At 51.9% G+C, this 24,602-nt stretch overlaps 2 protein-coding genes and 1 pseudogene across 2 annotated transcripts in view; all 3 read left to right on the top strand.

Annotated features, from left to right (window-relative positions):
* LOC122172786 (adenylate cyclase type 10-like) overlaps positions 1-12,454 on the top strand; it is a 48,411-nt pseudogene extending 35,957 nt beyond the window's left edge.
* Positions 4,180-20,411, top strand: LOC135981904 (serine/arginine repetitive matrix protein 2-like). The gene is made up of 3 exons (XM_065586718.1): positions 4,180-8,181; positions 17,564-17,840; positions 17,916-20,411. The coding sequence occupies exon 3, from the start codon at positions 17,959-17,961 to the stop codon at positions 20,398-20,400; it is 2,442 nt and encodes an 813-aa protein (XP_065442790.1). The 5' UTR covers positions 4,180-8,181; positions 17,564-17,840; positions 17,916-17,958; the 3' UTR covers positions 20,401-20,411.
* The window catches only part of LOC122172922 (serine/arginine repetitive matrix protein 2-like), a 22,484-nt gene continuing 13,549 nt past the window's right edge, over positions 15,668-24,602 (top strand). Inside the window, exons 1-2 of the mRNA XM_065582387.1 lie at positions 15,668-15,845; positions 23,897-24,010. The gene's annotated coding sequence lies outside the window, so the exon portion shown is untranslated. The remainder of the gene's footprint in view (positions 15,846-23,896; positions 24,011-24,602) is intronic.

Here is a 24,602-nt window from a genome sequence, read left to right as displayed (position 1 = left end):
CGGCACCGCAAGCACAACAAGTGCCTCGGCGCCGGTCATTATCCCCGGGGCATAAAAAAGCCCATAAGACGGGGACCTCCGTGCCGAAGACGCCGGCTCCCCCAGTGCCGGGGGTAGAGCCGCGTCCGCCTGTGGAGCACCGGAAACAGGTGCCTCCAGCACCGTCGACTCCGGCGCCGAGGCCGTTGAGTCCGGTGCAGATAGCGTCTCCACCGAGACCGGCGGTGATACAATGCCTCCCGTTGACTCCAGAGACCTTCGCGGCGGCGAGAGACTTAATAGCTCTCACGGAGCCGGCACCGCCTCAACCACCGGCACCGCAGGCACCGTTGACTCGTCCGGTCCAGTCTAGGGGGAAACCTGCCTTGATGCGCCCTCCATCGCAAGGGCTGGAACCACGGCACCGGTCCAGGTCCCGAAGCAGGTCCCCACGCCGCTCGCAGTCCCGGCGCCGAATATCACCTCGGCACCGGTCGTACTCGCGGCCAAGATCTTCGTCGCGGCACCGCTCTACGTCTCGGCACCGCTATGATCGTCGGCACCGATCAACATCGAGACATAGCTCTCGGCACCGCTACGATCGACGCTCGACGTCGAGAGGCCGCTCCCGGCACCGGGCCTACTCCAGGTCATCGTCGAGGTCCAGATCCGACTCCCGGCACCGACGAGGTCATCGGCACCAGTCGCGGTCCCGGCACCGATCGCCGGCACCGCGTAGAGATAGAACATCTCCGGACCGGCACCGTGCGGCACCGCAGCCCACGGGATTCGTCTCGACGCTCTCGGCACCGCCATGGCCATCGAGATCGGTGTCTCGCTCCTCTGAGGACCTATCGAGATCGGCATACCCCCCTCAGGGGCAAGCCGAGCAACAGGACTTGGGCCATTGGCAGGAGATAACAGAGGACCATACTCATGGCCCATCTCACTGGTCGTTCTGGACCCCGTGGGCGTACCATCAGGCGCAAGGGGCTCCAATAGCTTCGACCTCTCGCTCGGGCCACTCCGTTAGAAGGGCCCCGGAGTCCACCATCTCTCGGCCTCCGCCAGAGGGCATGGAGGCTTCCGTGTCCGCACCACCTGACGTCCTGGACCCAAGCGCAGGTGATGCTCCGGCCCAGGAGCAGGGAGACCAGGACCCTCCCTTGGATCCTGTACCACCGGAGGCATCTTCCTCTTCCTCTCCGGATGAGGCAGTGGCGGGCACATCGTGCACAGGTCCACCTCCAATAGATCTTCGGGCTCACCAGGATCTCCTGCGTAGGGTGGCCCGTAATATGGACCTGCAGGCGGAGGAGATAGTGGAGGTGCAGGACCCCATCGTGAATATCCTCGCAGCGGATGCCCCATCCTGCCAGACAACCGCTTTTGCACCATCACGAGCCTCATTCAAGGGCTCAAGGCCTTCCCAACTACCACGGTGAGGTCGTGCCTTACCCTGCTGGGTCACATGGCTTCCTGCACGTACGTAACCAGGCATGCCAGACTTCGGCTTCGCCCACTCCAGACCTGGGTGTCATCAATATACCGCCCACATCGGGACAGCCTGAACATGGTGGTCACGGTCCCGATATGAGCAACACATCTCGAAGAACAACAGTTACAACGGTGAGTAACCGTCTTTTCTCTGGTTTAGTTATTTGGTACAGTAACTTGCAAACCGTGAAGCCAGTAGCGCTCCGCCAAAAGACGCTCGGGGACCCCGAGTGCGAGTGGCTGCAGCAAAACTAACAACTCGCACCGAGATGATGTCACAGCGGGCGACCCCCCCCCCAAAAAATTCGGAGAGCCTTAATATAGTTGAAATACACTGAATTGCAGATTTTTGGATGGACAGGATGGAAAAAATAGCTATTTTGCTAAAAATTAAGGACAGCTGTTAGTGTACAGGACTTCTGGCACTGCATTTCTGACTATACCACTGTCTCATTCGGTGACCCTGGGCAAGTCACTAAGGCCTGCTCTACACACAGATTTTGTGCCAGGGTAACTATTTTGGTTAGGGGTATAGTTTTTTTTAAACCAATTTAGTTATCCCAGTACAACCCCAAGTGTGGATGTAATTCTATACTGGTACAAGCACTTTGATACCAAGTCCATGCCAGGAAGTTGTCCCACTTTCATTATACGGGTACTGTTAAAATGAGAGAATTTTCCTGCGCCACCAAGGCCTTACACTCGATCTGTTTCCACCTATTTATGATTTTCCAATTGCCGCTTTGTGATGCTCACACTGCAGGAGCTCTACAAGCATAAAGTATTTTTATGGCTGTGTATCACGAGTGGGGTGCGTGGCTAGGAGCCTGACCTTTGCCTCGCCTCACAAGATATGGAGGTGCAAGACCTGGGTAACGTTTCCCCTGGGTCATGGTTTACGGACAGGACTCACAGGGCACGCAGCAGCCCGATTGATTTTCACCAGTTCCATTCAGGAAAGTAAACGGAGACACGGGGAGGGGAGGGGAAGGGCGGGATCCTGCCCCGCAGACACACCCCAACAACATCCTCCAGGCAGCTCAACCCGACTAGCGGCTCCTCTCATGCCCCAGGCTCGCCAGCCGCCCCGGCCCCTCCAGCTTGCCCCGTGACTGGTGCCTGGGGCCGGGGGCGCAGCTCCAGCCCCAGGGGGACGCAAATCCAGACAGTGCCGGCTCCCTGCAACGCGCTGGCGTCCACAACCCCCCTGGGGACGCCCCCCAGCCTGGCGCTGGCTGCCGAGCGGCGCCCAGAGACACCCACCACCCAAAGGACAGGGGCCCGCGCCCCCCCTCCCCCAACGGCTTGCTGCCTCACAGGGGCAGGTTGGTCGCGTCACAGGGGCCGCTGGAAGTTGTAGTTCTCGGCCGCTCCCCTCTCCCAGCTCTCCCTGGAGCATGAGGCCCGGCCGGACTACAGCCCCCAGCATGCCCTGGGCAGGAGCCGCGTGTCGCACCGAGATGATGTCACAGCAGGCGACCCACACACACAAATTCGGAGATCCTAGCCTCCCTATTTCCCCAGACATGTTCGGCTTTTTGGCAATTCCCCCCGGATGGGGATTTGGGGACCAAAAAGCCGGACATGTCCGGGGAAATCCGGACGTATGGTAACCCTAGTCTAGACGGTATTTGGTCCTTCCATGAGGGCAGGGGACTGGACTCGATGACCTCTCGAGGTCCCTTCAGGTCCTAGAATCTATGAATCTTCACCAACTCACTAATGAAATATTTTTAAAGCAAATTTTAAATTAAGGTCCTGTAGACTAACATGTTCTGAGTAAATATTACAGTAATGCACAACTGGTTTTGTCAGCAAATTCAGAAACTGACAATATATACGTAGGGGTTGCCAAATGCCTGTTAAATGGGTTCATTACCACTTGAATGTCTCTTTAACAGTTTCAGTGTTGTGCTAATAGGTCTGGTAGGGTGGAAGACTTTTTCACTTTTAAGTTACTAGATCCCTTCCGGAGTAAGAGTCACCAGGCTGCAGCAGCCAGCTATGGGAGCCTGCAGGAAGGGTCAGAACAGGGATAGGAAGAGACAGGAGAGGGACACTAAGACCCAGTGGTGCCCTAAATTTTCAGGTGCCCTAAGTAGCCTCCTATGCCTAAGGACGGCCCTGCTAGTCTGGGATCATGTTGAGATTTCAGCTCCCTAGAAGAGAAATAGAATCATAGAATACCAGGGTTCGAAGGGACCTCAGGAGGTCATCTAGTCCAACCCCCTGCTCAAAGCAGGACCAATTTCCAACTAAATCATCCCAGCCAGGGCTTTGTCAAGCCTGACCTTAAAAACCTCTAAGGAAGGAGATTCCACCACTTCCCTAGGTAACGCATTCCAGTGCTTCACCACCCTCCTAGTGAAAAAGTTTTTCCTAATATCCAACCTAAACCTCCCCCACTGCAACTTGAGACCATCATTCCTTGTTCTCTCATCTGATACCACTGAGAACAGTCTAGATCCATCCTCTTTGGAACCCCCTTTCAGGTTGGTAGTTGAAAGCAGCTATCAAATCCCCCCTCATTCTTCTCTTTTGCAGACTAAGCAATTCCAGTTCCCTCAGCCTTTCCTCATAAGTCATGGGCTCCAGCCCCCTAATAATTTTTGTTGCCTTCTGCTGGACTCTTTCCAATTTTTTCACATCCTTCTTGTAGTGTGGGGCCCAAAACTGGACGCAGTACTCCAGATGAGGCCTCACCAATGTCGAATAGAGAGGAATGATCACGTCCCTCGATCTGCTGGCAATGCCCCTACTTATACAGCCCAAAATGCCGTTAGCCTTCCTGGCAACAAGGGCACACTGTTGACTCATATCCAGCTTCTCGTCCACTGTAACCCCTAGGTCCTTTTCTGCAGAACTGCTTCCTAGCCATTCGGTCCATAGTCTGAAACAGTGAATGGGATTCTTCCATCCTAAGTGCAGGACTCTGCACTTGTCCTTGTTGAACCTCATCAGGTTTCTTTTGGCCCGATCCTCTAATTTGTCTAGATCCCTCTTATATCCTATCCCTACCCTCCAGCGTATCTACCACTCCTCCCAGTTTAGTGTCATCTGCAAACTTGCTGAGAGTGCAGTCCAAGCCATCCTCCAGATCATTAATGAAGATATTGAACAAAACCGGCCCCAGGACCAACCTTGGGTCACTCTGCTGGAAACCAGCTGCCAACTAGACATGGAGCCATTGATCACTACCCATTGAACCCGATGATCTAGCCAGATTTCTATCCACCTTATAGTCCATTCATCTAGCCCATACTTCTTTAACTTGCCGGCAAGAATACTGTGGGAGACCGTATCAAAAGCTTTGCTAAAGTCAAGGAATAACACATCCACTGCTTTCCCCTCATCCACAGATCCAGTTATCTCCTCATAGAAGGCAATTAGGTCACCGATCACCATGGATTTTTAAAGATAATGGCCAATGGCTCTGCAATCACATCCGCCAACTCCTTTAGCATCCTGGGATGCAGTGCATCCGGCCCTGTGGACTTGTGCTCGTCCAGTTTTTCTAAATAGTCCTGAACCAAACCACTTCTTTCTCCACTGAGGCTGGTCACCTCCTCCCCATACTGTGCTGCCCAGTGCAGCAGTCTGGGAGCTCACCTTGTTCGTGAAGACAGAGGCAAAAAAAGCATTGAGTACATTAGCTTTTTCCACATCCTCTGTCACTAGGTTGCCTCCCTCATTAAGTAAGGGGCCCACACTTTCCTTGACTTTCTTCTTGTTGCTAACATACCTGAAGAAACCCTTCTTAGTACTCTTAACATCTCTTGCTAGCTGCAACTGCAAGTGTGATTTGGCCTTCCTGATTTCATTCCTGCATGCCAATATTTTTATACTTCTCCCTGGTCATTTGTCCAATCTTCCACTACTTGTATGCTTCTTTTTTGCATTTAAGATCAGCAAGGATTTCACTGTTAAGCCAAGCTGGTCTCCTGCTATATTTACTATTCTTTCTACACATCGGGATTTTTTTTCCTGCAACCTCAATAAGGATTCTTTAAAATACATCTGCTGCTCCCTCCAGTGTTCCAGCCCCAACTGAGCTCTGGGGTTCTCCTTTTATACTTTCTGTCCCGCCCCAGGACTTCTGGTGAGGGGGGAGTGGCAGATTTAGCCCTGCCCACTAGGGGGAGTGTAGTGGTCCCTTGCTCTCCAGCTTTGAGGGAGGCCACTCAGTCTCACTACAGTCTGCTTAACAGGCATTCTTCTGGCGTTTGTACTGTAAAAGGTTCTCCCCTCTTTTTGCCCCAATCTAATCCCTGAATACGCTGGTCTGCTCTTGGAGTCATGCCAGGCCTCGAGTCCAGTAGTTGGCACTCTAGCTCGGTGCAGCAGAGTTCTGATGCTGTTCTGGGAAGCCGCTTTAAGTCTCATTTAAATGACAAACTATTAAGAATTAATATAAACACAGCCCTCCTAATAAATTCTACAGTCAAATCAAGGTACTGAGCAGTTATGGTGGCTCCTGGATCAACTCATGGTCAGTACAAAAATCCAGTGTGTGAATTCCCTGTGACTGCCCTTTATCAGTAGTTGCTGGTGAAGGCAGCTTTCAGAAGAGATAATTGACGTGTTAGCTTCCTCAGGTCAGTTCATTTGTAGGGTAAAAAGGACAGGATCCAGACAGGACATCCATCCTCCTCTCACTCCCAACGCTAAAGCTAACCACTGTAATCTTACTGTCTTGGTCTCTCGGGAGCACCCAGCATGGAGAAGTGATGATTTACTGAATGACTTGTTTTCGGTAGGCATCGCACTGGCTGAGTTAGACAACATGAGCTCTTCGGAGCAGCTGGTAGTGAAATGTGCGGCTATCACCGGGCTGACTTTCACGACTGAGCTGCTACTCCACATCCTTCCCGAATGGACCAAGAGGAAGATGAATCAGACTCTTGCAGCCCTGGTGGATTCCCACATCTTCAAGTGTTTTAATAAAAGAAAGAACTCCCAGAAAGCACAATCACAGGATATGCCCTCCACAGAGTTACTTGTTTGCCCCGGGACGGTGAGACCAATTGGACAAGACTCAGGTACGTGGAGCTGGCCAGAGACTGGGGGCATCAGAGTGTGCTGAAATCCCACTGCTCCTTGTCTGTGTTCTTGGTGATCTTTCCAGAGTGCTCTGTGAATCCTTCTTGTTAACATGCATAAAGTGCAGGGGCTGTCTCTAGTAGGAAGGAACTGTACAGATCATTAGATTTTTTTTGCCTGTAGTTTTTAGTACTTTCTTACATCTTAAATGTATCTATTGACAGTCACAGCCTACACAATGGAATCTCGCATCACACTTTGAAATAAACTCCTGAGAAGCATCTGTTTCAGGGTAATCATCAATGCCTTTTTTCTTTAAAAAAAATAAAGGAAAATTCTGTACAAAAAACTCAGCTGTTGCAGCATTAGGAATGCTATTGTAAATGCATTCAAGTCACTCCTGCGGTATCTAGAGAGAGACAGTTGGGTCCAGAGGATAGGGAACTGGCCTGACACATACAGGAAACCTAAGTTCTACTTCTGGCTCTGCCACTGACCTGCAAGTCATTTCATCTCTCTGTGTTTCAGTTTCCCGTCCCCCACTTTTCTGACTCAGATGTAGATTATAAACTCATTGGGGCAGGGATTTTCTTTTATTACGCATTTATGCAGTCCCAGGATAATGTAACCCTCATTTCAGTTGAGATCTGTTGAATTACTTTAATACAAACAATAATAACCATGATGTGGCAGCATATACATTAAAGCACTAAAATATAGTCATTCAAAAACCCCTAACATACTGTGAGGACGAACAGAGGTCAAAACGGGCTGGTATGAGCTAATATGTCTTACCTGAATTTTTTATTTTGTTCTATTCTCCTTCTACCTCACCTAGATTCCACCAAACTCTCCCTACAGTGTCTAAGAGCTTGTCTACACACAGATTGGCACAGAAATCACCACACATCTTTTGTTATTTCGGTGCAAGTCTGGCACCAACAATAGCAACAGGCGTGAATTAAAGTGGATGAGGTTATTTTGTCGTCCGCTGGTGTATAGCCAAGTGGTGATCATTCATACAGTGTGGAACTCTGGCCCAAATTTGGTGGTTGAGGAGCCTGCTACATCCATGGCTAAGGACTGAATTTTTTAGCTCAGGCAGTAATGTCTCATGCTTTCAGATCTGGTGGTCCTAGGTTTGATCCCGCCCACCAATGACCCACCCCCCAGGGCCGTGTTACACCTTTAGTGTGGACAGTTGCATCAGTGGCTGCAGCAGAAACAGAGCCTTGTGTGCTCAAATGCTGGCCTTGCTGAGAGGGGATGGATAAATCCACGTTATCTTTCAGATATCTGCTCTTCTGTTTATAACCGAATCAAGCAAGAGCCGCTGGTGATACAATGCGGCGTCATGGCGTTTTGCATGCCAATGCTGTAGGAAGCGGCCTACGAGGGCTGGCTGAAGAGCCAGAAGAAAGCCTTACATCTCAAGTGTGTGAGCTATCTAGAAGGGCAGGCTCACAAATGCAGACGCTGCGGAGAAGGGGACTTCATTTCATTTCACCGCCACGCCGTGGAAATGATGCTGGAGAGCATCGAGTCTCAGGAAAACATTTCTGAGCAGCACAAGGAATACCCATTCAGCGAAGCAGCCTCACTGATCATTTACACAACCCTGAAAAGGCCTCAGGGTCCTTCATTTGAAGGTAAATGGAAGCCCTTGTTTCCACAGCACTCCCCAGACTGGGCTCCCCAAGGGACCATGCTGTCGGGAGGGGGCAGAAGCTTACAGGGAGGCCTTTACTTGCTGCTGCAGAGACTAGGGCTATGCAGGCAATGCACTGACTGCACAGTCCTCAACGCAGCTCTGCGTCCCAATACTGCACGGGAGTGTATTGCGCTTCCGCGTTCTCTGAGACATGGGGCCTAATGGGTGTGACTAAGTGTACCTCTGGGCATCTTCTGCTCTCAGCTGGTTGGATGCACCAGACACCTTTGCCAAGTCCCTTGCTCTCTTCTCCTTCACTTCCAGTAGCCCTGTCTGCTTTGTATCCTCTCCCACCCTAGGAGAAATCTATCCGGAGAGGCATCCTGGCCCCCTTTCCAGGCCCTCCCAATCCCCTTATTTTTTCCTCTATCCCCACTCTCTACCCCTCAACCCCCACATATGCTGTAACCTTTCCATGCCCCCTCACATTTCTGCTCATCCTTTAGGTCTGGTGTCAGGAGCTGAAGGGTAGGGGAAAGTCAAGGACTGTGGTGGGGGCAGCGTGGGGCTGTGAAGGAGTAGTGAGAAGCAGGTAGAGGTGTGGAGGGGAAGGACTGTGTGCAGGGAAGGGGGCTATGTTAGCTGGGCTGGTAATATGTGAAGGTGGAACCTGGGCTGGCCCAAATTCTGCCTTCAGCTACACCTAGACGCAGGGTCTAGCATTTCCCTGCACCCCCTAAGGGTACCCCAGCATATTACATGTACATACATTATGGTCCTAGAACCTGCAGGTATTTAGACAATTGGAATCTTTATACACGTGAAAATCCATCTTAACAATGTCCACTAGACGGTACCTTCGATTTAGATAATAAACTTACATACCTCAGAGGAACCCTTACATCACCAAAAGCCTCTGACACACAGTGGGAGACATTTGTTTATTGGTGGGAGGAGGCGACAAAGAGACTCCACGAGTCCTGAGGGTGCCGTTTAAAGGATTCCCAGGAAAAATTAAAAACTCAAGTACAAGATTTGAAAATGAAATGTCAGGCATCCGGAGGTCTCCCCGCTCGAGCAATTCCCTCCGCCCCTCGCTATCCCCAATTAGTCAAGATTGAGAGCGAGGAAGACACCGCTGAGGACATTGTGGGTTTTTTCGGCAATGTTCCATGGCTGCAGCCCTTGCCTTCTCCTCCCCACCCTTTCGCAGGCCGTTCCTGCTAATGAGCTCCACCTGGCAGCATCAGTTTCACCGCAGCATTTATCAACTTCACAAATTGTTCTGTCTTCTCCGGGGGGAGAATCCTTCTCTTCACCACAAAGGAGTGATTCTGATCCTTCCGGTAGCTCGCCCGACCCTGTTCCTTCTGATGTAGTTGCCTGTTATCATACTAGAAGCCAGATATCAGCGCTTCAGGCTCCTTTAAGAGAATTGCCTGGTGCTGGGGGGGATTTTGTTACAGTGCATGCCCTTTGGACACCAGGGGACCTTAGACACTTGGTAAAGGAATTTCCTAATGTTAGGGAGGAGCCAGAGAAGTTTAGAGAAGAGCTCCAAACAGTGACTCAGTGTTGTAATCCGTCGTGGGCGGATATTAACCAACTCTTGCGGGTAGTTCTGCCAGCCGAGTTTCGCCAATGGCTTTCCAGGCAGGCAGGCTGATTGGCCCGATGCTGACCCTGGAATTGAGCGTGACTTGAGAGAGGCTAGGGACCGTCTCTTGAACTCCATTACGGAGGTTTGCCCTAAGAAAATGGATTGGACAAAGATTACCAACTGTAAACACAACAAAGGAGAGTCCCCTGGCTGATTGTCTAGACAGACTGACTCAGGTCTTTGAACAACATTCGGGAATTGCTCAGCCAGTTGAAAATGCCAGAGAGGCAGTAGGGGCTGCTTTCGTTCAGGGACTCTTACCAAAGGTTCAGCAGCAGTTAAGGACTATCTGCATTGGCTGGCAAACTAAACCCCTTTCTGAATTGGTGACAGTCGCCAATCATTGTACAGCTTGCATAGAGCAGAAGAAGGAGAGTACTGAAACAAAACTCTTGGCCTTGCAGTTACAAACTTACCAAAATAGAGGCCGTGGGGCAATGAGGGGAGGACGAGGTCGAGGAAGAGGGAGAGGTCCCTAATATCCTGCCCCAACAGGGAACACTGCATGCCACTTTTGTGGCCAGGAGGGACACTGGAGAAATGAATGTCCAAACCGACCATCTCAGAACCCTCCACCTCCTTTCCCAAATCCTGAAGCGCCTACTTTTTCCCCACAAAACAACTCTTACTAGGACAGCCTGAGGGAACGTAATTGCATCATGAATCCTTTAATTCCTATTAATCAAGAAGTCCCCTATGTAAATTGTGAAATTGCAGGACAATCTGTTACTTGTCTTGTGGATACTGGAGCTAGTAGATCTGCTTTAAGATCCTTAGAGTTCCCCTCTGTTCCTTTGTCATCCTCGTCTATTAATGCCGTTGGCATTTCAAACCAACCTGTTCCACATCCTGTCACAATACCCCTTTCTATTTCACTGGGGCCTCTTTCTGACCAACACACGTTCTTACTCAGCCCCTCCTCTCCTATGAATTTGCTGGGAAGGGATCTTTTGTGCAAATTAGGCTGTACTATCTACTGCACACCAGATGGCGTATTCTTACAAGTTCCCAATGAGAATACCAACCTAGTGTTGGCTACACTCCACATAGCGGAATCAGCTACATTACCGGCAGCTCTCAGCCCTGACCTTGTGCATTTGTCATCACAAGTTCCCCCTCATCTCTGGTCTCGGCATGCCAATGAATACCCACAATACCCACTGCGTCCTGAAGCAGAAGAAGGAATAGCTCCAGTAATGGATTCTTTATTACAGCAGGGTATTGTTGTTCCCACTACTAGTTCTTGTAATACTCCTATTTTTCCTGTAAAGAAACCAGGAAAAAATACTTATCGCTTTGTGCAAGATCTCCGTGGGGTTAATGCAGTTGTTTTGCCCTCTTTTCCTGTGGTTCCCAATCCAGCTACGATTCTTTCTTGTATTCCCCCTTCAGCCACTCACTTTATGTTGTGGACCTTTATTCAGCTTTCTTTTCCATTCCCATTCACCCTGACAGCCAATATTTGTTTGCCTTTACCTATAAAGGACGTTGGTACACCTGGACCCGTTTACCCCAAGGGTATACCGAGTCCCCATCCCTGTTTTCCCAGATCTTAAAAAGGGATCTGGACAATGTGGTTTTTCCCAGGTAAATCCGTGCTCATACAATATGTCGATGATCTTTTGCTGGCATCCCTTTCTTTTGAATCCTATAAAGCTGATACTTTGGTTCTTTTGCTGCTAAGGATCACAAGGCATCCCAAGAAAAACTCCAGCTGTGTCAACCAGGGTTCATTACCTCGGTCATGATATTTCCCCCGGCACTCGTCATTTATCAGATTCTCGTATTTCAGCTATTTTAAATATGCCTAGGCCTGGTACTATTTCTCAAATGTGCACTTTCCTTGGCATGACTGGGTACTGCAGACAGTGGATTTTGGGTTATGCAACAATGATTAAGCCCCTGCAAGATCTGACTAAGTCAGGTACCCCTGAGCCACTTCCTTGGTCCCCAGAGGCTGAACAAGCTTTTGTTGCTATCAAGCAGGGCCTGTCCCGTGCACCGGCCTTAGGACTTCCTGATTATGCTAAACCATTCACTCTTTTCTGTCACGAGCGTAATGGGTTTGCTTTGACTGGACTAACGCAAAAGCACGGAGATAAACACCATCCCATTGCTCATTACAGTACTGCCCTAGACGCTGTGGCAGCGGGATTTCCTCCCTGCCTTTGTGCTGTGGCTGCAACAGCCCTTGCTGTTCAATTATCCAAATCTATAGTCGTAGGATCACCCTTGACTGTTGCTGTCCCTCATGCTGTAGCAGCACTTTTGTTAAAATCTAAGACACAGCATCTGTCCACTTCTCGTCTCACAAAATATGAGCTTGTATTGTTGTCTTCGTCTCATATTACTTTGGCTCGCTGCCCCGTTCTAAATCCTGCCTCCTTGTTGCCTGGGCCAGAGGATGGAGAATCACCTGACGGTGAGTCTGTGACGTCTGTCCTTACCCGTCCAAGAGATGATCTTCTAGATGTGTCTTTGCAAAACCTTGATCTCATTTACTGTGTGGACGATTCATGCTTGCGAGATTCCAAGGGAAGATTGGTTGCTGGATATGCTGGGTGCTCTTCATATGCTGTTCCTGAAAGTGCTTTTCTTCCTTCTGTGTTTTCCGCCCAGGTGGCTGAGCTTGTGGCCTTGACCCGGGTCTGCATTCTAGCTCAAGATCAAGCAGTTACTATTTATACAGACTCTCATTATGCTTTTGGAGTGGGACATGATTATGGTTTGCTTTGGAAGTACAGAGGTTTTCTTACATCCACGGGTTCTCCTATTAAGAACAGTCTGTATGTATCTGCTCTTTTGGATGCCCTATTATTGCCCAAAGCTATTGCGGTTGTTAAATGTACAGCTCACCAGACCCCTCATGATGAAGTTACCCGTGGAAATGCTTTGGTTGATTCAACAGCCAAGACGGCGACCCTTTCTACCCCTCAGGCTGCATATACTTGTGCCTTAATTGAGCAGCCTTCGCTAGCCTCCCTTGAGGATCTGGCCAAGATCCAGGAGGCGACGCCAGAAGCCGAGAAATGTTCTTGGAGTGCTGCTGGATGTATTCTACATACTGCTCATCTTTGGCATTCTCCAGACGGTCGCCTGGTCGCGCCTCAGATGCTTTTGCCCTATCTAGCTTGCGTGTGCCACGGAGCGGTGAAGCACAGGACTATCAGTGAAATAAAAAAAGAGAAAGGAACTGCTTGAACTCTGAGGTTGTTGAACAGATTTACAAGAGAATTGCATGGAGGGAGAGAGCAAAACAGGTCACTCACCAGGTAAACAATTACAGCAAGCATCCTGATGTAGTAAGATGAGGCCCTGAAACATAACTTCTTGTGTCAGAGGCCCAGTCTGAGGCCTGAAGCCTGAACCAAAGTACTTCCAGGCATTGCTAAGCAAAAGCTGGGCTGTGAGCCAGAGGCAGGCCCCACTCACAGAAGCTGGCGAGAAGAGGGTTGCTAGAAGCAGGTACATCCACACATAAGTGCTAATAAGAGGAACTTGTGCCAAGATGACATCAGAATGCTCCACAGAGGCAGGTGCATCTTAAAGACGGGGTCAAAAGGACAGCATGATGGATAGATCTGTTTGAAAAAACATGATCAAAGGAGGAGATAGCACCCTAATGAGTCAAGGGGCTGTACTTCAACACGTCAGTAGGGATGAGTAATCTATCCTGTAACTGTATAAATATAGGTCCCGGAGTGCACATCTTTGTCCAGCCTAGGGGGCAGTGGAAAGTCCTGCCACTGACTGAGCCGGTCCATTGCCAGGGGGCACACATTCGTAGTGTGTCTTGTAGAGTCTACGGGAAACTATTCCTGTGCTTCGTTTGACAATAAACCTGGCTCGGGTTCCTTCGTACCTTACTAGAGTCTGTGGGCTTTGGGGGTTCTCTCGGGGTTTGCTGTGTCAGCGATCTGAGCAGAGCAGGGCAGCACACAGAGGGAACACTCACGCAGCCGCCTGTTAGCATCATCAAACAAGAGCAGAGCACCACACCGATAGCTACTGACAACACCTGATATCTTATTTTCCTCAACAATTTTGACTATAGTCTAACACAAGGTCACAACAACTTCTCATACAGTTCTTTCCCACTCGCCTCACACAATCCTCGCTTCTACAAATCTCGCGTTATTAGGGTTACAGCTAGCCTGATTCTTGCTCACATAAGGGGACTGTTTGAATTTGAATCCCCGTCAATTCTTTCTCTACTTCCACACACCCCTCTTTTGTGCTTCTAGCACAACTAACATTCTTAAACCTCCATTTGCATCAAGCCCTGGATTTCAGATTCTACATCAAATGCTTCAACATTAGGGGTTTTGATTGGATGCAATGACAATGCATGATTAGCATGGACATGAAAAGTATTACTATTATTATGTCCTTTACAACAACAACAACATAATCCTAAACTAAACAGCAACAATAAAAGCAGTAACATTCCCATAATAATAATATGATGGGGTTGTTGTACAGTTTTAGTCACAAAGCACAATACATCATACTTAGTACATACAGTAGACACCCTATAAGCTGTAGGAAAGGCATACTTCTCAACTTGATATATATTTTGAAGCATGTGAATTTGCCCTTGTAATTCAGAGATTCTTTGAACGTCTGGTAATAGTGAAAGCAAATTTTGAAACCGATCAGATACTAAACTAGTCCAATTAAAGGATATCTGAAACCTAAGGGCTACTTGTAAAACTCTATCTGCAGGCCAGTAAATAATATGATTGCCTGCAGCAGTAGTAAGATTAAAATGTATATCTCGCAATGTGGTGGCTTCAACATACACACAGCTATCATTAGCTTGAAAAAGTAGGTGTCCTGTCTGGCTAGTTCCTTGTCCCCTACCCTCCCAGCAAACATTGTCATGAACAGTGACAACTTCTCCTGGCTTCAGTTTACATGGCTGTGGAGGTTCTAACGGCCAAAATGTCCATTGACTCCCTATCCCCATCCAAATGCTGGGTGTTATTCCAGGAGCACTGACTAAAAATCGATTAGGCATACCAGGTAGTCTAATTTCCCAAATGTCTTGGTGAATTACCCAATCCCACATGCATCCTCCCTACGGACCCGGCAGGATTCGGTATGTGGGAGCCCACACCCCTCCAACCAGTCCGTATGCTTGGAAGGAGCACTGTGAACGTCCGCACTTCCACCCAGAAAATCTCCAAGTATGTCTCTATAGCCACAGATCAGATGGTATTCCTGTAAGGGTAGTGCGCCACGCCTGGTGCTAGAGATCACTCCAAATGGCCATTAGTTGGTCATTCAGGAAAACTTGAATTTCTGAACATGCCAAATCCCACTGCAATGCCTTCCCAGCCTCAGTGATCTTCTTCTTCCTCCCGTATGCCCTCTGCCTCCCCAGCCGGACAGGCAGGCAGGCCCGGCCCCCATTGGCTCCTCCAGTTCATAGAATCATAGAATCATAGAATATCAGAGTTGGAAGGGACCTCAAGAGGTCATCTAGTCCAACCCCCTGCTCAAAGCAGGACCAATTCCCAGCTAAATCATCCAGTTGCTGGATGGTTCTGAACATGCGGGATGAGAAGAAGATTCCCTGGCGAGGAACTAATGTTAAAGATTGGTACTGTAACTCCTTTGCTAAAATGGATTCCCAGTGCAAGGGGAAACAAAAGCAAATCAAGTACCTGGGTCAAATAACATGTAGGCACCCTTTACTAGAGGGGCCTCTGAACTTTATTGGGAGTGTTCCAGGGGAAAAGCCTGTGTCCTGTAATCTACCCTGAGAGACTACAACTCCCATGACGCCTTGGGGAAAGAGGGGGAGACTTCCTCGTGCAGGGGGAGCAGGCGGTGGACTCCATTTTGGGAAAACGAGTGAGATTGCTGCTGTGGAGCTCTGTCCATACCAGGAGCTGCTGCAGGGGCTTTGATGGAGCAGGGAGCCTCAGAGGCTGTTGGTGGCTTCACTGGAGCCAGGGCAGAGACAGCTGCTGTGCCTAGAGCTGACTGAGGTGGGCCTGCAGTGAAGGAACTGTGAGTAAGCCTCACTCTGGTTTGGGAAAGTACTTGCCAGGCTAAGGGGACTGTTATCCCCTCACTAGCATTCAGTGGGGGTGTTTGGGTTTCTAGCTCCCAGTACCAAAAGGGGAAGGGTCGATGGGAAATCAGGAGCTGAGACTGACAGTCCCTGGGGGCAATGGAGAGAGGCCAATGCTCCAAGTCAGCCTGATTGACAGGGCGGGCAGCTAATCAGGGAGTCAGGAGGCCAGGGGGGTCCTGTCCTGGTGTGAGCTGGAATGGCCTGGGTCAGACAGAGTGGGGCCGAGCTAAGGAGAGAGCAGGGGCCCGAGCTGAGCTGCTGGGAGCAGAGCTGCAGCCCCAAAGCCAGAGCACGGCCCAGAGAGAGCAGAGCTGTCCTGGGGGCAGAGCTGCAGCAACCAGAGCCAGGGGGGCCAGACAAGCAGCCCAGGGAGCTGGAGGCAGAGCAGCAGCAGCAGCCGGGCTGGAGCCGTCCGGAGCCGGGTGCGGTGAGCAGCTCGGGAGAGGAGGGGGACCCTGGGCAGAGGGCCCAGCGCAGGGAGACACCTCAGCCAAGAGGCTCTGCAGGCCAGACTTGGAGGGGGGATCATAACCCCGACCGGGCAGGGGCGACGCTGGGAAGAAGGGTCCTGCCACCTACAGCCTGAGAGCGTGTGGCCACCGCCAGAGCAAGTGTCCGACCCGCAGCGTCTCTGCAGCACGGCCAGGGTCTGAGAAGAGGCCTGGTATTTACAAGAACAGACTGAACTGCCCTGACGTTCCAGAGACACTGTTTGTGATGTTCCCTGCCACAGAGCGGGGTGACGTGTTTCCTTCAACCTTTCCCATTTTTCCTTATTCCTTTTTAAACTAATTGTTAATTAAATAAACTGTATTGCTTTAAATCGTATGTAATGATCAGTGAGTCAGGAAAGCATCCAGTGCAGAGAGTACCCCGGAGTGGGGACACCCTAGCCCCTGACCTAGGTAACCACAGCAGGGTTGGGGGTCGAGCCCCCCAGGAATCCTGGGCCCAGCCTTGTCGGGGTTTACGAGGACTCTGCCAGACAGGAGAGTGCAAGGGGAGTCCTCGAGGGCAGGGAGGCCTCTGGGTAAAGGAAGTGGGAGCGAGGACTCAGATCCTTCCACTAGCCCATTTCACCGGGGTAGTGCAGAAGCCAGGAAAGTTCCCCACAATAGCGGGACCATTCCCCTGCTTACATAATGGAAGGGGCACAGCAGAGAGACTGAGTCTGAGGAGAGGCAGGTGATCTTCCCACCGAACCAGGATCCCAGAGCTGCTGACATTTGGTGGAGCCGGCTCCAGTCGTCAGCGGGGTTGTGCAGCTTGTTGCCTTGGCCGGACTGATACACAGAACCAACAGAGCGCTGTCTCCAGTTGCAGATCTTCCAGCGCACCCACGCAAGTGCCTAGGACGCTGCAATCCAGAGGAGTGCACACTCTGGGGTGGGGCGAATGGTGGCCGTGTAAATGCCAGTTAGATAAGTTCCATTTATTCCTGTATATCATATTTGTTAATTGATTTTATTCAATTGACCCCTGTGGATTTAAATGAGCAGTGACACAATCTTAGATGGTTATACCCTGATTTTTTAAGTTGTTAAGTAAAGGTGTGTTAATTCTAACGTAAGTATATTGGATGTATATTATTTATAATTGGTATTTTTTAGTTACACCCCTGCCACAGATTATATTATTATTATTAGAATAGCTTTATTCTTCTTCGAGTGCTTGCTCATATCCATTCCATTAGGTGTGTGCGCGCCGCGTGCACGATCGTCGGAAGATTTTCTACCCTAGCAACACCGGCGGGTCGGCTGTGGAGCCCCCTAGAGTGGCGCCTTCATGGCGCTGAATATATACCCCAGCCGACCCGGCGCCCCCTCAGTTCCTTCTTACCGCCCCTGACGGTCGTTGGAACTGTGGAGCGCGGCATAGCTGTTCTCCACTCTCCCTAGCTTAGTTAGTTATTCGCAGTTATAGTTATAGTTATAGTTCTAGTGTTTATAGTTAAAGAGTTTTTAAAAGTTGTTCTAGTTGTTATAGTAGTTCAGGGGATTAAGGGGGTCGTCTCCCCCTTTCTCCCCCGGCCGTGGGGCCGGGCTCATGCCCAACGCTCCCGGCTTCAAGCAGTGCGCCTCCTGCGCTAAGCCTATGCCCACGAGCGACCCGCACGACTCCTGTCTGAAGTGCCTGGGAGAGTCCCATCAAACAGATAAGTGTAAGATCTGTAAGGCCTTCAGACCAAGGACCAAGAAGGAGCGGGACTTTCGGCTCCGGCAACTCCTGATGGAGGCGGCACTTAGTCCGGACGCTCCATCTACAAGCCAGGCCCCGGCACCTAGCGCCTCGGTGCGCAGTGCCCCGGCGGCACCGGCCATGCCGACCACGCGAGTGGCGTCGGACAAGCCTCCCCGGCACCGGACTTCGTCGGCACCGCAAGCACAGCAAGTGCCTCGGCGCCGGTCATTATCCCCAGGGCATAAAAAAGCCCATAAGACGGGGACCTCCGTGCCGAAGACGCCGGCTCCCCCAGTGCCGGGGGTAGAGCCGCGTCCGCCGGTGGAGCACCGGAAACAGGTGCCTCCAGCACCGTCGACTCCGGCACCGAGGCCGTTGAGTCCGGTGCAGATAGAGTCTCCACCGAGGCCGGCGGTGATACAGTGCCTCCCGTCGACTCCAGAGACCTTCGCGGCGGCGAGAGACTTAATAGCTCTCACGGAGCCGGCACCGCCTCAACCACCGGCACCGACAGCACCGTTGACTCGCCCGGTCCAGTCGAGGGGGAAACCTGCCTTGATGCGCCCTCCATCGCAAGGGCTGGAACCTCGGCACCGGTCCAGGTCCCGAAGCAGGTCCCCACGCCGCTCGCAGTCCCGGCGCCGAATATCACCTCGGCACCGGTCGTACTCGCGGCCAAGATCTTCGTCGCGGCACCGCTCTACGTCTCGGCACCGCTATGATCGTCGGCACCGATCAACGTCGAGACGTAGTTCTCGGCACCGCTACGGCCGACGCTCGACGTCGAGAGGCCGCTCCCGGCACCGGGCATACTCCAGGTCCTCGTCGAGGTCCAGATCCGACTCCCGGCACCGACGAGGTCATCGGCACCGATCGCGGTCCCGGCACCGTTCGCCGGCACCGCGTAGAGATAGATCATCTCCGGACCGGCACCGTGCGGCACCGCAGCCCACGGGAATCGTCTCGACGCTCTCGGCACCGCCATGGCCATCGCGATCAGTGTCTCGCTCCTCGGAGGACCTATCGAGATCGGCATACCACCCTCAGGGGCAAGCCGAGGAACAGGACTTGGGCCATTGGCAGGAGATAACAGAGGACCATTCTCATGGCCCATCTCACTGGTCGTTTTGGACCCCGTGGGCGTACCATCAGGCGCAAGGGGCTCCAATAGCTTCGACCTCCCGCTCGGGTCACTCCGCTAGAAGGGCCCCGGAGTCCACCATCTCTCGGCCTCCGCCAGGGGGCATGGAGGCTTCCGTGTCCGCACCACCTGACGCCCTGGACCCAAGCGCAGGTGATGCTCCGGCCCAGGAGCAGGGAGACCAGGACCCTCCCTTGGATCCTGTACCACCGGAGGCATCTTCCTCTTCCTCTCCGGATGAGGCAGTGGCGGGCACATCGTGCACAGGTCCACCTCCAATAGATCTTCGGGCTCACCAGGATCTCCTGCGTAGGATGGCCCGTAATATGGACCTGCAGGCGGAGGAGATAGTAGAGGTGCACGATCCCATCGTGAATATCCTCGGAGCGGATGCCCCATCGAGGGTGGCGTTACCCCTGATCCGCACGATACAAGCCAATGCAACTACGATATGGCAGACTCCTGCCTCTATCCCACCCACAGCGAGAGGGGTGGAAAGGAAATACTTTGTTCCGTCCAAAGACTACGGGTACTTGTATACCCACCCCCAACCGTGTTCACTGGTGGTGGCATCAGTGAACGCAAGGGAGCGCCACGGTCAGCAGGCCGCAGCGCCCAAATCAAAGGAGGCTAAGCGCCTCGATTTGTTCGGACGTAAAGTTTACTCAGCCGGAGGGCTCCAACTTAGAGCGGCTAACCAGCAGGCGCTCTTGAGCCGCTTTGACTTTAACTCCTGGAACTCTATGGGGAAGTTTAAGGAGTTGGTTCCCCAAGAGTCCAGGGAGGAGTTTGGAGCCCTGGTAGAGGAGGGTAAGAAGGTGGCTCGGACCTCCTTACAGGCCTCCTTAGACATAGCGGACTCTGCTGCGAGAACCCTGGCCTCAGGTATCGCTATGCGGAGGATCTCCTGGCTCCAGGTTTCGGGTCTGCCTCAGGAACTGCAGCAAACCCTGCAGGATCTACCCTTCGAAGGACAAGGGTTGTTTTCAGAAAAGACGGACTCTCGTCTACAGAGCCTCAAGGACTCCAGGACAATCATGCGTTCCCTGGGGATGCATGTTGTGGGCACTCAGCGCAGGCCATTTAGGCCGCAGCCTCAGCGCTTCTACCCCCCCCCCACCTCGTCAGAGACAGGACTCGGCCCGGAGGCGAGGGCGAGGTGGTAGACGAAGGTGGACCGGCCCTCAACCCGGTCAGAACCAGGGGCCACCTAGACCACCTTCAGGCCCCAGGCAGAACTTTTGAAGGTGCGGTCGAGGACGGCGCCCCAGTCATCCCCCAGGATCCAGCCCCCTCCTTTCGGGATCGCCTTTCCCATTTCCACCGTTCCTGGTCCCTTATAACCTCGGACCGTTGGGTTCTTCGCACGGTGGACAGGGGATATGCTATCCAGTTTTCTTCAATCCCCCCCTCCTCCCCCCCTTCCCCGTCCCTCTTCAGGGACCCTTCTCACGAGCAACTTCTTATACAGGAAGTTTCCACGCTCCTTGCTATGGGGGCCATAGAGGAGGTTCCAGTGGAGTTAAGGGGCAGGGGATTCTATTCCCGTTACTTCCTCATTTCCAAGTCCAAAGGAGGTCTGCGACCCATCTTGGACTTGCGCGGACTCAACAAATTCGTAGTAAAGTTGAAGTTCCGCATGGTCTCTCTGGGGGCCATTATCCCTTCCCTCGATCCTGGAGACTGGTTCGCCGCCCTCGACATGAAAGATGCATACTTTCACATCGCAATTTACCCGCCTCACAGACGCTTCCTGCGGTTCGTGGTAAACAAGGTGCACTACCAATTTGCAGTCCTTCCCTTCGGCCTATCCTCGGCCCCAAGGGTGTTCACGAAATGTATGGCTGTCGTGGCAGCGTACCTTCGTCGGCAAGGGATACAGGTGTTCCCGTACCTAGACGACTGGCTAGTACGCGGTCGCACCAAAGAGCAAGTTCGAGCTCACGTCCACATAATAGTGCACACATTCAACGAGTTGGGCATCCTTCTCAACAAGGACAAATCTACTCTAGAACCTACCCAGAGAATAGAATTCATCGGTGCAGTTCTAGACTCCAGACGTGCACAAGCCATCCTGCCAGACAACCGCTTTTGCACCATCACGAGCCTCATTCAAGGACTCAAGGCCTTCCCAACTACCACGGTGAGGTCGTGCCTTACCCTGCTGGGTCACATGGCTTCCTGCACGTACATAACCAGGCATGCCAGACTTCGGCTTCGCCCACTCCAGACCTGGGTGTCATCGATATACCGCCCACATCGGGACAGCCTGAACATGGTGGTCACGGTCCCGAACTCGGTCCTGACCTCCCTCACATGGTGGCTAGATCACAATGTGGTTTGCGAGGGGATGCCGTTTCACGCCCCACAACCCTCTCTGCACCTGGTCACAGACGCTTCATCTCTGGGTTGGGGTGCCCATCTCAACGAGCACCATACCCAGGGCCGGTGGACTGCACCCCAGCTAGCCCTGCACATCAATGTTCGGGAACTGATGGCGGTGCGCCTGGCGTGCCAGGCATTTCTCAATCTCCTACGTGGCCGCTGTGTGTTAGTTCTCATCGACAACACCACGGCCATGTTTTACATCAACAAGCAAGGAGGAGCACGTTCGTCAATTCTATGCCAAGAGGCCATTCGTCTGTGGGACTTCTGCATCGCCCACTCAATCCATCTCACGGCATCGTTCCTCCCTGGAGTCCAGAACACTTTAGCGGACCGACTCAGCAGGTCCTTTCAAACGCACGAGTGGTCTATCCGTCCGGACATCATACATTCCGTCTTCCAGAAGTGGGGGTTTCCCCAGATAGACCTGTTTGCATCTCGAGACAACAGGAAGTGCCACGTATTCTGCTCCCTACAAGGTCGAGCTCCGGGCTCCCTCTCGGATGCGTTTCTCCTTCCCTGGAAAGACCACCTGTTTTATGCCTTCCCTCCGTTTCCTCTGGTCCACAAGGTACTGCTCAAATTGCGCAGAGACCAGGCACAGGTGATTCTGATCGCCCCAGCGTGGCCGAGACAACATTGGTACACCACGCTGTTGGAGCTCTCGGTTCAGACACCGATCCCGCTTCCCTTATGTCCGGATCTCATCTCTCAGGACCACGGCCGGCTGCGTCACCCCGACCTGCAATCACTCCACCTCACGGCGTGGCTGCTCCATGGTTCACCCAGGCAGAGCAGCAGTGCTCGCACTCTGTCCAACAGATTCTGCTGAGCAGTAGGAAGCCCTCAACACGGACCACATACTTGGCCAAGTGGAAGCGGTTCTCCTGTTGGTGCGAACAAAGAGCCACGTCCCCATTACAGGCACCTATTCCTCTCATATTGGAATATCTCCTCTCCCTAAAACAGCAAGGGTTGGCGATATCTTCAATTAGAGTTCATCTGGCCGCTATATCGGCTTTTCACCCAGGGGAACTCACGCCCTCGGTATTCTCTAACCCGATGGTCGTTAGATTCCTCAAGGGCTTAGACCGGATGTACCCACAACAACGTCAGCCCGTTCCGACGTGGGACCTCAACCTGGTTCTCTCCAAGCTCACAGGTCCTCCATTCGAGCCACTGGCCACCTGTTCATTTCTGTACCTATCCTGGAAGACAGCCTTCCTCGTAGCCATCACCTCAGCAAGGCGCGTTTCTGAACTCAGGGCGCTTACATCTGAGCCCCCTTACACAGTTTTTCATAAGGATAAAGTGCAGCTTCGCCCACATCCTGCCTTTCTCCCTAAGGTGGTCTCTCCATTTCATATCAACCAGGACATATTTCTCCCGGTCTTTCATCCTAAACCACATGCTACTCGCCAGGATCAACGTTTGCATTCTCTGGACGTACGCAGGGCCCTGGCCTTCTATATTGACCGCACAAGGCACTTTAGAAAGACGACGCAACTCTTCGTTGCAGTGGCCGACCGAATGAAAGGCTCACCGGTCTCCTCACAACGCCTATCCTCCTGGATTACGACTTGCATCCGGACTTGCTATGACCTGGCAGGTGTCTCAGCACCGCACCTCACCGCTCACTCCACGAGGGCCCAAGCTTCCTCGACGGCTTTCCTGGCGCAAGTTCCGATCCAGGACATTTGTAGAGCAGCGGTTTGGTCATCAGTCCACACATTTACAGCTCACTATGCGCTAGTGCAGCAGTCCAGAGACGATGCTGCTTTCGGATCAGCGGTTTTGCACACAGCAATGTCTCACTCCTACCCCACCACCTAAGTTGGGCTTGGGAGTCACCTAATGGAATGGATATGAGCAAGCACTCGAAGAAGAAAAGACGGTTACTCACCGTTGTAACTGTTGTTCTTCGAGATGTGTTGCTCATATCCATTCCAAACCCGCCCCCCGTCCCCACTGTCGGAGTAGCCGGCAAGAAGGAACTGAGGGGGCGCCGGGTCGGCTGGGGTATATATTCAGCGCCATGAAGGCGCCACTCTAGGGGGCTCCACAGCCGACCCGCCGGTGTTGCTAGGGTAGAAAATCTTCCGACGATCGTGCACGCGGCGCGCACACACCTAATGGAATGGATATGAGCAACACATCTCGAAGAACAACAGTTACAACGGTGAGTAACCGTCTTTTCCTGGAGGTTCCCAAGGCAGGCCATTGAGTGTGTACAGGGGCCAGCCAGGTGGAGACACCTCCAATTTTAAATTCCTTTAGGAGTAAAGGGACCGCAGCAGAGGGGTGACTAGAGGATTCCCACCTATCCAACAGCACCACTGGGATACTCAGGATCTTCTTTAATGTCAACATCATCAGGAGCCCAGGAAAAAGGTGAGTGTTGCCTGCTCCCGAGTAACCCAGGGAGGAAAGGGGGGTTACAAACATTTCTTCCAGTTTGCACACCAAGGTAAGACAGTATTTTAACAAAACAACATGACTTCATAAAGACCCAGTGTGACGTTCTGTATCTCGTGGGAACACCCGACACCCCCATGTTCATCCTTATAATAGGATTGTGTGGGATCTAATGCAAAGTTTGTCATGTCCGGTGTCTTTGGAAGGCTCATGATGTACTGAGCATTGTTGTTATGGTAATGTTATAGTAATGTTATAGGTTGTAATTTCATATATATAATTATGAGGCTGAAAATGTCCTCATGACTTAAAGCAAGCCCTAGCAAAAACTCTCCAGGAGCAGAGGGGCAGTTCACACCTCATCGGGGCACATATGGGACAAACCCAGCCCAGCCTCACAGGAACAAAGGACACTGGCCTAGGCAACAACAAAGGATCTGTTGGACACTCGAGTGAGTCACCCCCCTTCCCTTGGTCAGTTTGGGACTGTGATGAGGTAATATTCACCTGACTCTGAAGAGGGGGGGCAAAGCCAAGAGGGAAGAAAGGACACGGTAAAAGGGAGACA

Source organism: Chrysemys picta, chromosome 2, assembly GCF_011386835.1.
Source record: "Chrysemys picta bellii isolate R12L10 chromosome 2, ASM1138683v2, whole genome shotgun sequence".
Taxonomy (NCBI): domain Eukaryota; kingdom Metazoa; phylum Chordata; order Testudines; family Emydidae; genus Chrysemys; species Chrysemys picta.
This window is presented reverse-complemented; position numbering and strand designations above follow the sequence as displayed.

Bases quoted from the DNA above. Each gene is read 5' to 3' on its own strand.
- LOC135981904 (XM_065586718.1), top strand. From the start codon at position 17,959: ATGCCCAACGCTCCCGGCTTCAAGCAGTGCGCCTCCTGCGCTAAGCCT.